Raw genomic sequence first — 15,095 nt, forward strand, 5'->3', positions numbered from 1 at the left:
CAAAGACCAAATGTTTTCTTTAATGTTAATTCACAATAAGGAGGGGGGAAACTAGAGAAGAATAGTGTTACCTTAGATTAGGTGGAAGGAAGTGATGGGAGGAGAGGGGAGGGGATGTGGGGATAGGAAGGATAGTAGAAAGAAAAGACATTATTGCTTTATGTATATATGTGATAGCATGACCATTGTGATTCTGCAACATGTACATTCAGAAAAATTCTCATTTTATATATATTAAACATTATATAGATATATATAAATTCTCATTTTACATATTATATTGCATCTATGTATGATATATCAAAGTGCATAAATGCGTTCTACTGTCATGTATAACTAATTAAAACAAATTTTTTTTTAAAGCCAGGTATGTAGCTCAGTGGTAGAGTGCCCCTGGGTTCAATCCCCAGCACAAAATAATTCATCTAGCAAATGTTTATTGAGAGGGTACTAAGTGCAGGGTGACCTAGGCCCTTCACAAAGGTGCTATGTCCCCAAGAGAATGTGAAGGGATTCCTTTTGCTGTCCCAGCAGTGCTGTGAGGTGGTTCACAGCTTCCTTGTGGCTCAGCTTCCCTGAGGTCACCCTCTTGGGGCCACCATCCTGCCTCTACCTAGGACACCTCAAGTGGCCTAGTACACAGGGCAGACGCTGCCATGCTTGCCCTTGATGTGCTGCAGGAAGGGATGGTGGCAGCTTCTTCCTCCCTCTAGCCAACCTTTGTCAGTGCTTCTTATCTGGGTCCTGCAGGGACCATATGTTGGAGATGGGGAAGAGACCTGAAGGCATCTTGGGTGATGGGGGTCTAGGGGCACACTGTGGGCCGGGGGTGGGGTGGGGGAGGGTATGGGTATGGTCCACTGTAGACTTAGGGCTTGGTGGGGAACAGCAGGCAGGTGAGCTCCCGGCCACCGCTGTGTCTGTCTACCAGAGGCAGCGGATGCTTTGCATAGTGCTGGACCATGGCCGCCACAGAGGGGAAGAGCTGTGGAGGGAGGCAGGGCGTTTATGAGTCCCTGAGCTCTGTGCTGCCAGTAGCTTCTTGAGGCAGCTGTGGCCGCCCAGGGGGCGTGTTGACACCTCTCCAGGTATTTTTCCTTTTCCTGTGGCCCCTGAAGCTCCACTGTCATTTTGCAGCCCAGTCCCAACAAGCCTCTGTGACTTCCCTGTGATTGCACCCATGGGCTCCCAGTGGCCAGACTAAGGGAAACCACTGGTGGCCTGCCTCCGCCTGTCCTTGGTATGGGGAGCCGAGTGGTGGGTGGCTGCCTCTGGACTACACCCCTGCAAACACTGGGTGCAAAGTTGCATCCTGGGTGCAAGTTGGTATGGGTCAGCTCCTGAGACTCTGCCCTCTGCCCACAAGACTCAGGACAGGCACAAAGCCCCACCCTGTGCAGACTGAGTCCTGGCAAGAGGGGCAGGCCTCTTCCCAAAGTGCCAGGTATCTCTGAGGAAGGTCAGACTTGGGCTGCTGTCATTTTTACCCACCCCAGGAAAATGTGAACTGTGGGTTCCCCTGGCACGTGCTCTTGGCTAGGCCTCAGCGGGCACCGTGATCTGTCCCCTGGCCCAGACGCCCTGCCTCCTCCAGCTCACCTCCTCATGGCTCTTGCCCTCCCGGCCCAGAGCATAGTGGCCCCCGCCCTCCAGCTGCCGGATGGGAATGTTGAACACCCGGCCTCGGAGGAGCACCGCCAGGGTGAGAGGCTGACAGCGGTGAGGCCCTGAGCTTGGGCGCACTGTGTAGGCTCCATCCTGTGGAGAGAATTCAGCCATGGGCCTTGTCTTCAACTGCCCACCGCAGCCCTAACTCAGGAGGGCCAGAACCACCCGGTCTCCTGCTCCCGTCTGCTCAGCCAGCCACAGCCTGTGAGCTGAAGGGATTTTGGAGAAGGCCAGGGACCTGCAGCTGCCCACCTTTTGGAAGCGAAGCAGGGCCCTCTCAACAGCAAGCCGGTCACAGTTCCCTGCATACCATGGCTGGCCCAGCAGGCTGCCATCCTGCATGCACACACATAGCCACTCAGAGACGTGTGGGCACTGGATGGCATGGGGGGTGCAGAGGATGCTGGGGCTGACATGTCTCAGCCCCAGACTGAGCCCCACATGCAGAGCCAAGTGCCAGTGCCTGCTGCTGCACAGCTGGGCACCATACGCATGCTCAATACTGTCCCACCCACAGGGCACTGCACATGTGCTCAGTGAATGATCTTGGTGGAGCAGCTGCCTTGCCCAGGAGGGCTCCGGGAGAGGTCTGCTCCTTGCTGGCCTCCACCACAGTCAGCTGCCAGCCCCTCTCACCTGAGCAGCAGAGGTGCTCCTGGGGGGCCCTCTGGAGGGAAGAGACAATCTCCTTCCTGCCGGAAAAAGCCACTATAGAGCTGGGGCTGGGAGTGGGTTGGGCAAAGGCAGCTTCTGGGCACAACTTCAGGTGTTAGGGCAGGAGCAGGAGTGGGAGGAGTCCTGAGGCCCACCGCAGGGCACCCCATGCTCCCCTGTGGGTAGGTCTGTGCCCTGTTAGGACCTACCAGCCAGCCCTTGTGTAACTCCCAAGTGAGGAGGAATCTTGGCTTCCCCACTTGGCGCAGATCCTGGAAAATGCCCAAGAGGGTCCGCTCAGGCCTAATCTCAGCAAAGTGGGGTCTTCATGGCTGGGGAAGTCTTAGAAGTGGGAATGAGTCTCCAGGGGTGGGAGGGAGTCTGGGCCTACAGAGCCTGGGGCCTTGGGGTCTGCTGGTTTGTGCCCCAACATGATGTACTCACCTTTGGAGGTGGCATCTGCTGCTCCCTGGGACAGCAGAGGTCTGGTTAGCATGCCCCTCTCCTGAAGTCTTCCTGCTCCTCCCTCCCAACACTCACACCCCCCTTGACCACTAGCCTCCTACCTTCCGAGATTCCTGGGGGGTTATGGTAGGCCTGCAGGGAGCAGGTTGGGGACAGAACTCAGGTCTTTATCATGTCATGAGTAGCACCCCAGTAAACCCAGCCTCCCAACTGCTCCTGTCACCCCTGCCAGCAACCCCAGGACACTGCATCAGGGCTGGGGGAGCTTGAATTGGTGCCCCCTTGCTCGCTCTCAGGCATGTGCCTGTGTATCTGGTGGGGCACTCACCTGGGCACCACAGGTGTCACTGGCAGAGGGACTGGGGGCAGCAGGACTTGAGAGCTCAGAGTCCGAGTCAAGGCCGGAACTGAAACAGAGAGGGCAGGCTGGGCTTGGATGGACAGCAGCCCAGGAAATCCAAGCAGTGGGTCAGGGAGGAGCAGGGCCTTCGGCTTCTCTGCAGTGGGGCTTTCTGGAACTCCTTCCAACCTGAGGGCAAGGCTTGCCTGGCTGCAGGGTTGAGAGATCCACCCAGACCTTGCTCTATCGGGTGGGGTCACCTCATTGTAGAAACAGGGTGGGTCAGCCTGGGCCATGAAGCAAAGAGATTTGTGGTGTCTGAGGGTAACTGTGTGTAGGGGGGTGGGGAGAAGATGGGGCAGGAGAGGGAGCCTGCTGGGGACAGCTGGATGCAGTAGGACTAGATGGTCTGGGGGGAACCGAGCAGCACCTGGGTCAGGCTCACACTCCAGGTAGATGTCCTCCTCAGGTTTCTTCACAGGGCTTGGCACCTAGGGTAGGGAGGGGTGTAGGTGGCCAGCCCTGGGGGTTCACTTTAGGAGGAGGGGGCCTCTGACCTAAGCAGTGGGGCGGGGCAGGAAGGAGGCAGTAATGGGGGAGGCTCGGGCACCTCACTCTTTTCTCACCAGTGGCCCTTTCTAGAAATCAGCTTAAGTGGTCAAAAGTGCTCCTCTGCCTGGGAGGGGCATCCTGTAAGCCCCTCCCCTTCAGAGACAGCACAGGAAGTGCAGGTGCTGGGAGGCCCTCAGGACAGCAATCCCACACCTGCCAGGGGCCTGAGGCACTGGGCCTTTCCCCTAGTTTCAGGGATCTTTCCTGGCCCTCCAAGGCCCACCCACCCAAGTGGCTTTCCAGCCAGAACCCTAGAATGGAGGTGGGGATGGGGCAGCTTACCACTCTGGCGGGTGCACCCCACTCTGCATGGAAAAAGAGAGAACCAGCAGGGAGAGGGTGAGAACCCTGGGAGGTCTCTGCAGAGGGTCTTCAGAGCCAGCTTCAAAGCCCCAGGGAAAGCCATGCTCTACCCAACCCTGTGGGTGTCCAGCTTGCCCTCCCCACCCATTTGCCAGGCATGGCTCCAGATGACTTTGGGCTGGTCCAAAAAGCAAAGCCACTCTCAAGGTCTGGAGGGTTTAGCAACCAGTGAGCACAGTAGAAGGGAATGTGCTGGCCTTGAGCAGGAGAAGGTCACCCTGCAAGGCCTCTTCTTTCCCCAGGTCCCTCCCTATCCTGACCTCCCAGGGTTCTGGGTCAACAGACCTCAGGGCAATGGACCATAAGGGCTAGTCTGTGGACAGCGGTGGCAAGGGTTATAGGCAGAACCAGAATGCCCTTAATAGGGACTGGCTCAGATGTCTCAGTAGAAGGCCCTCAAGACTGACCACTTCATTGTGGGGTGTCCCTCAACTGACTCAGAGATTACTCCAGGTGCAGACAGGGCTAGAGTCTAGGCCATTTGCTCACTGCCTACCTAGACTCCCTACTTCTGGGGATTGGCAGGTAGAAAGGAGGGGCAGCTGAGAAGGTGATGAGCCAGCTCAATTCTACTCCGTGGGGGTCGAGGACTCCCCTCCCAGGATGCAGCCAGGAAAGAGAGGACTCCCCTTACCTCGACTCCCAAAGTCAGGTGCCTGCTTTGATGCCACCTGCAGGTTCGCTGCTGCCTTCAGCTGTGGGCACAATGGGGCTCGTGAGGGAGGAGGGAGGAGGGACTGAGGCATGGGCAGGCAGGGATGGACTGCCTGGATGGCCAGTGTAACATCCCTGCAGCCTTAAAAACCGCCACCAGACACAAGAAGAAAAGGGACCACACTTGGCTCTGCTCTCCTCTGTGGCCACTCCCTCCCTGGTTTTTATTCCATTTTTACATACAGAATGAAAGTGGTAGCTTTCAAATCCATAACCCAGATGGAATTCGGAGTGGGGGCTGGCAGTGACCAGCAGCTGAGAGAGTGCTGATTCACTCCCTGAGCAGGGTTCTCAGGCCCAGGGTCCAGGAGGGTCACGGAGCTGGCTCCTGTCCCAGCTGTCCCAGCTTGGGCAAGCTGTGGGAGCAGGAGCGGGTGTCCTGCTGAAGCGATGGGCACAGGAAGGGACCAGGGGCGGGACGACGGCGACCCAGGTTATGGGCTCTGTCTTCTGAGCTTGGCCCCTACATTTCAGAGGCCTCTAGTGCAAATGTGGGCGAGCCTGCCAACGAGGTGCCGCGCATACTCACGGGGACACGCGGGCCTGGGGAGGCGCGCGCGGGGAAAGAGGCGTTTGCGAGAAGGCCGCTCGCCGGGGAAGGCCGAGGCCGGGGCGCTGGCTTGGAAGGGCCCCCAGGGCCGGGGCGATCTGTAAAAGACCCCCCGCTCGTGGGCGGGCTTCCTCCGCCGGCCCCCGGGCCTCGGTTCTCCCCCGCCCCCGGTTCTCCCCCGCCCCCGCCCGCTCCCCTCCCTCTTTGGCTGCGCGCATCCCCGTCGCCATGGCAACCAGAAGGCCAGCTTCCCTGGCCCGCCGCTGAAGCCCGCAGTGGGAGGCCAGCGCAGGGTGCACTGCGGGCTAGAGGGCACCCGGCCCCCAAGGCGCGGCCAGGGTCCCAGCCTCCTGCGGCCGCCTCGGTCACGCGCTCGCTCTCTCCCTCCCGCCTCTCCGCTCCGTTTCTCCAGCCCCTGCGCCTGGCCCGGAGGCCCCGCAGCCAGGGCAGCTCCCCTCCATGCCTGCGCAGGCCGGGAGAAGAGGCAAGGACTCAGGGTCTTCCCTTGTGGGCGCCTCCCGCCTCCACTTGCCGGCCCTCACCCAGGTACAGGGAGTCCTCCTCCGCTCCAGGACGGGTCGCAGGGGCCAGATTGAGAGGCAGAGCTTCACAGGGGGGCAGCTCATACTTGTCCTCCTCATCGTCCTCTTCTCGGGCCTTTAGGAAGGGATGCTGGATAGGGAAGGATGGAGTAGGTCCAGGACCCCAGTAGCTTCTGCCTGCTGCCCCCTGCCCCACCCCAGCCTCAGCAGCTGGACTTACCCTGTGTCTCCAGGTCTCTGGGGCAGACAGAGGAGAGGGGCCCAGTACATCTTCTCTCCAAGCTGAGACATCTGAACAGATAGACAGGCCTCACCTCCTCCCAGTCCACCCTCCTCTAGTAACCCCCTCTCCATCCTTTTAACTAAAGGAACACAGCACCATGGCAGGGCAGAGCCATGAGGTCATTTTGAAGGCCATGGGTGGGCATTTTGGAAACAAGGCTCCCAGGCACAGTCCCACTTGGGCTAGTCCTCTGCCCTTGTGCTGCAGATGTTGGCCAAGACAGGTGGGAGAGCTGGATCCCAGTGATGCGTGTCGGGGGGCCCTAGGGGACACCCTACTTGTGGGATCCCGTCACTTACCCACACATCTGGGGGGTGGAAGGGGTGGCCCCAACCTGCAAGCAGACTGCAGTCAACTCTGCTCAGGGGGCTTCTGAGCTCCTGTCAGTTAGACCTGGCACTCTAGGACATTCTCGCACAGTGTGAGTGCCCTAGAGTTGTAGGACACCATGCCCCTGGCACTAGGGCAGCAAGAGCAGGAGGCTGGGGACAGAGCCAGTGCCCTCAGGGTGAAAAGGTAGATGAGTTGGCCCGCGGGTGACAGAGGGTAGGAGTACAGGCAGGGTCCTTGGAGTGGGGTGACAGAGGGTGGGAGTACAGGTAGGGTCCTTGGAGTGGGGTAGACCCAGCACTGCCCCTGGGGCAGGTGCTTTGCAGAGGGTAGGGCAAAGTGGAAGCAAGGGAATGGAGAGCCCTCCCTGGTACTCACTGGGGCCTGCTGCTGCTGCTCCTACGCTCCTCCTGGAAAGAGCCAGAGGGAAGGGGCCGGGTAGTCAGCCTAGCAAGTGCCTCTCGTGCCCTGGCCCCTAGCACGGACAGGCTTGTGTGCTGAGGCTACCCTGGGACCACCAACTCTCACCATGGCAGTGTACAGGACCTCTACCTCCCTGGAACCCAGGATCTGCGACTGGTGGCCTGGGAACAGGGGCCTATTGTTCCCATTATTTGCATCTCCTAAGCACTGGGAAGGTGGGCCAGCTGTGGCCTACAACTCTAGTGGACTTCACCCAGGACACTCCCAGGGCCCACTCCCAGTCCCAGCTCTCCTCCCCCACAGTTGTGGTCTCCAGTCTCTCTGCCCCTAGGAGCAGACCAAGTGGGACCAGGGAAGGCAGCCTTCCTTGGGCTCTGATCCATGTCCATGCCTCCTCTTCCTCTTGCTCTTCTTCTCATCCCCCTGTTTTGCTTGGTTTTCAGCCAGTGCTGGGAATCTAACCCAGGGCCTCAAGGGTGCCAGGGAGAGCCAATTTACACAGCACCATCTCCAGCCTCACAGAGAATGATGCTTTAGCTGGTAGTTCCAATTAAGAACAAGATGGCCCTTGCACATACTTCCCTGAGCCTGGCTCCTGCTGCCCTTGGCTGGCGAGTGGTGACCAATGAGCCGAGAGATGAAGGCTAGCGAGGAGCTCAGAAATAGGCCCTGAGATTCAGTGTGACATCATCACTTTTCATGGATGGGTCTATTCAGTGGGTATTTATTGAACCTCTAGGCACTATTCCAGGAGGTGAAGATGCTGTAGAAAGATGAACAGCATTACGTCTGTATTTCCTTGTTGGATTCTCAAAATAATCTCATGACACAGGCACTAGTTTCATCTATACTTTTCAAAGAAGAGATTGGGTGTATTAATCAGCTCAAACTTCCACAACAGAATGCCACAGACTGAGAGGCTTAGAATCTCTGCAGGTCACTGGGGTTGGTTCCTGATGTGACCTCTCTCCCTGTGTCCTCACAGACCTCTTATCTGTACACAGAACTATCTCCCACAGACAGCCATACTAAGAGTTAGGGCTTCAGCATGTTAGTGTGGGGACACAACTCAGTCTCTAACGCGGAAGCTCGGAGAAGCTGAAGGGCTTCTCCAAGGCCTGTAATCAGTGAGGGGGCTTCTTTCTGAGGTTTGCCTGGGTGCTGACCACCGCAGATCCTCCTCTAACATGGGGTCTGAACCCCGATCCCCTGTGATGCCATTAGATTCTTTGGCATTTGTGGGCTTCCTTGAGGACCAAGTAAATTTTGGAACACTGACTTCTGAGAAGTGTTGAGATAAAGGGAGGGCAGGTCGGGTGTCTGACCATTTGAGCCACAAAATACACTATAATTGTGGATATGGGACCTTCTGAGGTCTGTAGCTTTCTTGCATTTTCTGCTTTGGTGATGACTGACCTTTGGCACAAAGAAGAAATTGAGCCCAGGCACCTGTGCTTTTGGAGGGCATGAAGCTGGGGCACTGAGGAGAGAGCCTGGGGCTGGAGCTGGCCATGGCCTTAAGAGGAGACCAGGTGAGTCATGGGACCAGGATTTCAGAAGCCATGAAGAGCTGGGTTCTGTGGCACATGCCTGTGATCCCAGGGACTGGGGAGGCTGAGGATCACAAGTCTGAGGCCAGCCTGGGTAATTTAGCAAGGCCCACAGTAACTTAGGAAGACCTTATCTCAAAATAGAAAATTAAAAGGGCTGGGGATGTGGCTCAGTGGTAACCCGGTTCAATCTGTAATACAAAAAAAGAAAAAATAAATAAAACTCATGCAGAGTCACTGGGGTGGTTTAATCGGGAACCCTAGTGGTGCAGGAAAAATGACAACAAAAAAGAACAAGAGTCAAACCAGGAGCCGGGCACGGTGGCACATGCCTGTAATACCAGCAGCCAGGGAGGCTAAGGCAGGAGGATTGTGAGCTCAAAGCCAGCCTCAACAATGTATGGTGAGGTGCTGAGCAACTCAGTGAGACCCTGTCTCTAAATAAAATACAAAATAGGGCTGGGGATGGGGCTCAGTGGTCAAGTGCCCTTGGGTTTAATCCCCAGTAATAACCACCAAAAAAACAAGAGTCAAGCTAGGCACACAGGTCCACTCCTGTCCTTCCCTCCTAGCTAGCTGAATGTAAAGCAGGGGCAACTTCCCTCACTCATAGAGACCTCCTATGGGATTAGAGACCACAAACCAGAGCGCAAAGAAGGTAATGGACACACCCCACCATTAAACCCCAGTAGAGCGCTTCCCAGAGTCCCTGCCCTCACCCCAGTGGTCTCTTCCCTCTGCCTGGGGTTTGCATAGGCAAATGCCATGGTCCAGGTGGAGGCTGCAGCCCAAGCCATCTGGGCAGGCCACCACCAGCACAGACCTGGGAGCAGGCAGGAAGGTGCTCGGTGACCCCCAGCCCTGCAGAACCTTGCTGTTTACTGTCACACAGGCCGATTTGGACACCTCCTCCTCATCTCTGGCATAGGTGCTTTGCTACACCACAGACATTCCCTCTGGAGGAGTCCCTAGAAACATTGGTAGAAACTCACACTGTGAAGGTTTACTGTCACACGCTCTGGCAGCACCCAGAGCCGTTTTATGGTTCTTCCAGAGCACAAGGTGATTCTCAGGTTTTTCAGAGCCCAGCTTCCAATGTCCAGTGAGAGCAGGCCACAGTGTATAGGAGCGTCTAAATCCACCTTAGAAAACCAGCAGCCAGCGGGGTGCATGGGGATGGCACTCATCTGTAATCCTGGCCACCCAGTGGCTGAGGTAGCAGGACCTCAAGTTTGAGGCCAGTCTTGGCAATTTAGCTAGACACTGTCTCAAACTAAAAAGGGCTGGGGATGCAGCTCAGCCACAGAGCACTTGCCTAGCATGAGTGAGGCCCTGGGTTTGGTCCCTCTACTGCAAAACAAAACAAAATGGTGGTGGGGGGGCCCTGGAGCTGGGGCTCAGGGGCAGAGCGCTTGCCTAGCACATGTGAGACCCTGGGTTCCATTCTCAACACCACATAAAAATAAATAAAGGTGTGTCCATCGACAACTAAAAAAAAAGTGGGGGTGGGGGCGGATAGAGCTATTTAGAGCAGTGTTTTTTCCATTTGTCTGATCATAAGAATTGTGGAGGGAGTTGTCAAAAATCAATCGGTTCTGGCCAGGTGTTATGATGCTCACCTGTGACCCCAGCAACTCTGGAGGCTGAGGCAGGAAAAGCACAAGTTCTACGTCAGCCTCAAAACTTAGCACTGCTCCAAGCTCAACTACCCCCAACCCCTGCCCTCCACCCAGGACCCCCAGCACGTTTGTTTGTCATAAGTTATTTCCACCCACACTAGCCAGAGCTGGTTAAGAACTCTAACCTAGAAAGGAAACCATAGCATCAGTGGGATCACACCAAATGGCTGCCAAGAAGCCACAGGGAGAGCCCCAGTGTGGGTGCCCTCAGGAAGGAGGGACCAAGAAGACCCAGAGTCATGGCCATAGCTTTACTCTTAGACCCTTGGAATTTTAAAAATGACAATAATATTATTGATAATAATAAGCTAGGTGCAGTGGTGCACGCCTGTAATCCCGGCGGCCCAGAAGGCTGAGACACGACAGTTTAAGGCCGGCCTTAGTAATTTAGCAAAGTCCTAAGTGACTTAGTAAGACTTTGCCTCAAAATAAAAATGGCTGGAGATGTGGCTCAGTGGTTAAGTGTCCCTGGGTTCAATCCCCAGTTCAGAAATAATAATTATATATGTTTATATATAAAATATTGGGGTAAATAAAAAAGAAGGGAGAAAGGTGACCAGGATTTCTGATATAAGGAAGCAAGGGGGCCACTGTGCCAGGGGAAGCCAGCCCTGGAGAGAGATGCTGGGCTGAGGTGGGTCCTATAGCCAGGTTCTGCTCCACCAGGGAAACTCAGGGAAGGAGAAATCCTGCAGGGTGCTGGCAGGGCCAGGACTGTCCTCCTGGGGTGGGAAGGGGAGGCATGGGGTTTCCATCTGGTGGAAGGAGGCACCTCTGAACCTGAGCTTGAGCCTTGTGGCTGGCACCAGGAGAGGCCTGGCCAGGGTTGGGTGGGAGACAGGGAGAGGAGGGTGAGGGTGGGGAGAAGGCAGAGGGCAAGGGGTGCTGAGTGCTGGGGTATCTTCAGCAGAGAGGTGGCCAAGTCCGGGGCCAGTGCGCCCCTGGTGGAAACCCACTGAGCTCTGTGTGCTTGGGTTCAAGTTGCCATTAGGGACAACCTAGAAGGGAGCCATGTGCACCACGGAGAGAGGATGGCCGAGATGACCCGCTGGCAGAGGGCCCTCTCTCCACCCCAGCGCCCTCCCGAGGTGGCTTTCAGTGACAGCAGTGAGTCAGCTTGCCCTGGTGACACCCATGATGGGGGGAGGAGGGCTGCTAGATGGGGTCTCTGCCCCGCCCCCTGTGCTGATCCTCTACTGCTGCTTGTATCAGACCCTCCCTCCTCTCCCCTGAAAGTGGACGGAAGGCCATGTTTTTCCTAAGAGTGGATTCCTGGCTTTGGTCAGGGCTGGGGTGAGAGGTGATGTGGGCTTTTCTGGCCTCTAGAGCAAGGTGCAGGAGCAGCTGGCACCACCCTGCTCCCTCTGACCCACTGGCCTGCCCTGTTTGGTTCTAGAACCTTTGTTCCCAGCAGGTGTGGCAGTATCCCTTGTGGCTCCTTGAATGAGGATCACATGCTTCTTGTCTTTTGTGTTTTTGAGACAGGGCCTTGCCATGTGGTCCAAGAGGGCCTGGGACTCTCAACTCTCCTGCCTCAGGCTCCCGGTGGCCCCCAGTCTCCCTCCTGTCCACCAGGCCCCACCTGCTTCTGCAGCCTCTGCCTCCATGTTTCCCAGGACTCAGGCATACCCGCCTTCTCTCTGGACTTGTGGGCCTGGGGTGGCCATTTTGCATTCTTGGACTTGAGGAAATTTCAGTTGGCAGAAAGAAAGGGCTCTGTTAAGTTCTCAGAGAGCAGACCAACGGAACACCATCAAGTGAAAAAAAAGAAGAAAGACTCTTCATAAGTAAGTTGCACTTCAAAACATTTCACACACAGAGACCCCTGTCCCCCAAAGGCAATGCCTGTGCCCTGAGGACCATCCCTTCCCTTCCTCTCCCTCCGGGAGCCCAGCCCTCTGCCCTCCAGGGCGGATCCTCCTTCCAGGCATCCCCATAGCTTCCTGAGCTAATCTTTAGCTTGTTCCCTTTGCCCACTCTCATATTCTGCCCAGCAGGAGGCAGAGGCCCGTTCTGGAAGCCTGGCCCTGCTGGAGGAGATGGAATGTCACGTGGCCTCTATGGGCCTGCCCTGCCCATTCCCCCTCTGCCTGCAGGCCACAGCTGAGGGACCCTTCCTTGGTGTGGTCCCAGACCACGGCAGACCCCCATGGCTCCAACAGAAACCTCCATGCTTGCTCCAGAGCCAGCCTGTGGGGGCCCTTCTCCAGGATAAGTGGGCGGTCACCCTGCCTGTCAGGTTCACTACTAGATCACACCCTGGGAGTCATTCTGCACCATATTCAGCCAGAGGAGCAAGAAGTTTTGCTCCATTTGTGTACAATGTGTCAAAATGCCCTGTCTTGTTCCTTTCTTGCCCATATCACCAGTCCCAGGCCTGGCACAGGCCCTGAGGCTTGTTCTGTTTATCTGCTGAGCATAGCCCCTCTCAGGTGCAAGCACATCCTTATCTGACCACTCCACCCTCTGGGTCTTCTCTGTCTACCTGCCAGAGGGGACTCTTCTCCCCTGACCTTCCCAAACACCCTTCTGCTCTCCCCCTGCTGCTGAAAGCTCCATCCTTGTCCCCGATGCCAGTCCAGTACTCAGGACACAGTTTTGAGAAAAAGGAAAAAAGTTTGTTGTTTTGCTAGCAAAGGAGACACAGGGCATTCCTGTCTCAGAGGCTGTGATCCATCAGCAGGAACTGGGGCTGTTAAAGAGGTGACTCAAAGGCTGCATTCCCTGTGCTCTCTGTTGGAGTTAATTTGGGAGATGGTCGTTTCTGAGACGTTCTGGTGCCATCTCCAAAGTCTGGATGACTTCTTTCCTATGGTGGGTGTGTGCTCAGGGACAGATACCTCTGCCTAGGATGGGCCAAAAAGGTGATCCTGTCTCCCCTGAGATTAGGGAGGGGGAGAGTTTAGGGAGGAGCAGGGAGAGAAAGAAACAGTGTCCATTTTAAAAACCAGTTGCAGTGGCAGAGCAGCAGGGCCACATTCAAAGCCTGAAGTGGACACTGCTACTCCCCCAGGATTCTCTCTGTGCACAGCAGCCTCCTCCTCCTGCTGGGAGCTGCCTTCCAGATCTCCTGCCCTGCCCTGCCTGTCCTTGTTTCTTTTTCCCTAGACTGGCAAGGGGAGGGGCTAGGAAAACTGGCTGAACTTCCACCTTCCCTTGGAGGGGCTGGACACAGGCTCAGGATGTATCTCCATCCCTACATCCTTCCTTTACCAGCGGAAGAGCTGACGGAAGAGGAGATGCACTCCAGGCGTTGGATCAAAGCCATTAAATTACGATGGGCGCGGTGGCCAAGCTTGTAATCCCAGTGGCTCAGGAGGCTGAGACAGGAGGATCACGCACAAGTTCAGTCAGCCTTAGCAATGGCAAGGCACTAAGCAACTCAGTCTCTAAATAAAATACAAAATAGGGCTGGGGATGTGGCTCAGTGGCTGAGTGCCTCCGAGTTCAGTCCCCAGTGCCCCCCCCCAAAAAAGCCATTAAATTATGAACACAGGGCCAAAGCCACAGTCCCCTCACCCTGTCTCACGTCACTATAGAATTAAGCAGGTGTTCCATGGGAAAGGGCGACCCCTGGTGGTAAGGAGACGAATGGTGGCCTGTTCCTTCAGTCCCAGGACCCCGAGGATGACAGAGGAAACTGCGTGACCGGACGGGACCGGGCCTTATTATCAGAGAAAGTAAGTAGGGAAAAGCCCCTGAGGGGAAAGAACCCAGGTTTTGCTGCTTTTTGCCCTTCTCCACGTTCTCTGATGACCTAATAGCACTGCTCTGACGTCAACTGCAGTCTGCCGGGCAGATCAGGAGGAAGCAGGAACAGGCTGTCAATGGCTTCTGAGCTATTGCAAGCCACACAGGAGCTTATGATTCAGGAGTTTGGGACTAAGCCGAATAAGGAAGCTCTCATTCCAATATGATTCCAGGCCTGTCACGTCCTGCAGGCCAGCTGTGCACCCTCAGCGCCTGCAATCAGGGTCTCTCTGTGGCCACAGAGCTTCACAGTGCTGAGGGCTGACTGCCAGCCAGGGACCAGGGCCTGTGCTGACTCAAGACTGGAGGAAGCCGGTGCAGGGGTGCATGCCTGCGGTCCAGCTGCTCGGGAGGCTGAGGCGGGAGGAAGACACGAGGAATGAGCGCCTCTAAATCACACGAAAACCCTTCCCTGGTCAAATGCCTTTTAGACACTTGTATGTGTGCACGCACGCACACCTGCAGGGCCGGGGAGTGAACCCAAGGCTTCCTGCATGCCGGACCAGTGCTCAACCACTCAGCCACCCCAGACCTGATGTTGACTTTTCTAAATGAGAGGTGGTTTTTTTGTCTTTTTCTTTTTGTATCAGAGATTGGACCCAGAAGCACTCAACTACTAAGTCTCCTCCCCAGCCCTTTTTATTTTTTTGTTTTGAGACAGGGGCTCATTAAGTTGCTGAGGCTGGCTTTGAACTTGGATCTTCCTGCCTCAGCTTCCTGGGATTACAGGGGTGTACCAATGTGCCTGGCACAATCTAAAAAATTTCTTCACCTCACTGTGTTTTACTTGAAAACTGCATTTGATTTAAGTTGGGACATGTTTAGAAAAATTTTGTAACAATGCTTGAAGAAAATAATAGCCCTGCCAGGTGGCCCACACCTGTGATCCCAGCAGCTTGGGAGGCTAAGGCAGGAGGATCCGGAATTTAAGCCAGCCTCAGAAAAAGCAAGGCACTAAGCAACTCAGTGAGAACCTGTTTCTGAATAAAATACAAAATAGGATAGGGGTGTGGCTCAGTGGTTTAGTGCCCCTGAGTTCAATCCCTGGTACCAAAAAGCAAACAAAAAACAAAACCCCCCACAAAACCACAACAAAAAAAGTTGAGGAGAAGAATAAATAAAATTTCTGCTTAATTCATTTTCTATGCCAGAAAATATTTTTTCTCATAGTG

General features: G+C 55.6%; 2 protein-coding genes across 18 annotated transcripts in view; one reads left to right on the top strand and one right to left on the bottom strand.

The window, feature by feature from the left end:
• Sh2d6 (SH2 domain containing 6) overlaps positions 1-15,095 on the bottom strand; it is a 16,957-nt gene continuing 1,862 nt past the window's right edge. Inside the window, exons 3-18 of one of the 16 annotated variants that reach the window (XM_078027975.1) lie at positions 6,900-6,931; positions 6,491-6,525; positions 6,129-6,199; positions 5,909-6,038; positions 5,346-5,464; positions 4,737-4,797; positions 4,022-4,044; positions 3,558-3,618; positions 3,116-3,194; positions 2,889-2,919; positions 2,767-2,791; positions 2,532-2,594; positions 2,305-2,360; positions 1,921-2,004; positions 1,600-1,758; positions 1-985 (exon numbers count right to left, since the gene is read on the bottom strand). In XM_078027975.1, the coding sequence (XP_077884101.1) occupies positions 869-985; positions 1,600-1,758; positions 1,921-2,004; positions 2,305-2,360; positions 2,532-2,594; positions 2,767-2,791; positions 2,889-2,919; positions 3,116-3,194; positions 3,558-3,618; positions 4,022-4,044; positions 4,737-4,797; positions 5,346-5,464; positions 5,909-6,038; positions 6,129-6,199; positions 6,491-6,525; positions 6,900-6,931 (1,146 nt within the window). In that variant the 3' untranslated portion in view covers positions 1-868. Of the gene's footprint in view, positions 986-1,599; positions 1,759-1,920; positions 2,005-2,304; positions 2,361-2,531; positions 2,595-2,766; positions 2,792-2,888; positions 2,920-3,115; positions 3,195-3,557; positions 3,619-4,021; positions 4,045-4,736; positions 4,798-5,345; positions 5,465-5,908; positions 6,039-6,128; positions 6,200-6,490; positions 6,526-6,899; positions 6,932-11,755; positions 11,869-15,095 lie in introns of those variants that run through there. The other 15 variants (XM_078027981.1, XM_078027978.1, XM_078027979.1 and 12 more) reach the window with 15 other exon arrangements.
• The window catches only part of Capg (capping actin protein, gelsolin like), a 21,393-nt gene continuing 18,177 nt past the window's right edge, over positions 11,880-15,095 (top strand). For both annotated transcript variants that reach the window (XM_078027968.1, XM_078027969.1), the window contains exon 1: positions 11,880-13,853. The gene's annotated coding sequence lies outside the window, so the exon portion shown is untranslated. The remainder of the gene's footprint in view (positions 13,854-15,095) is intronic.

The sequence above is a fragment of the Ictidomys tridecemlineatus genome, chromosome 12 (assembly GCF_052094955.1).
Source record: "Ictidomys tridecemlineatus isolate mIctTri1 chromosome 12, mIctTri1.hap1, whole genome shotgun sequence".
Lineage (NCBI taxonomy): Eukaryota > Metazoa > Chordata > Mammalia > Rodentia > Sciuridae > Ictidomys > Ictidomys tridecemlineatus.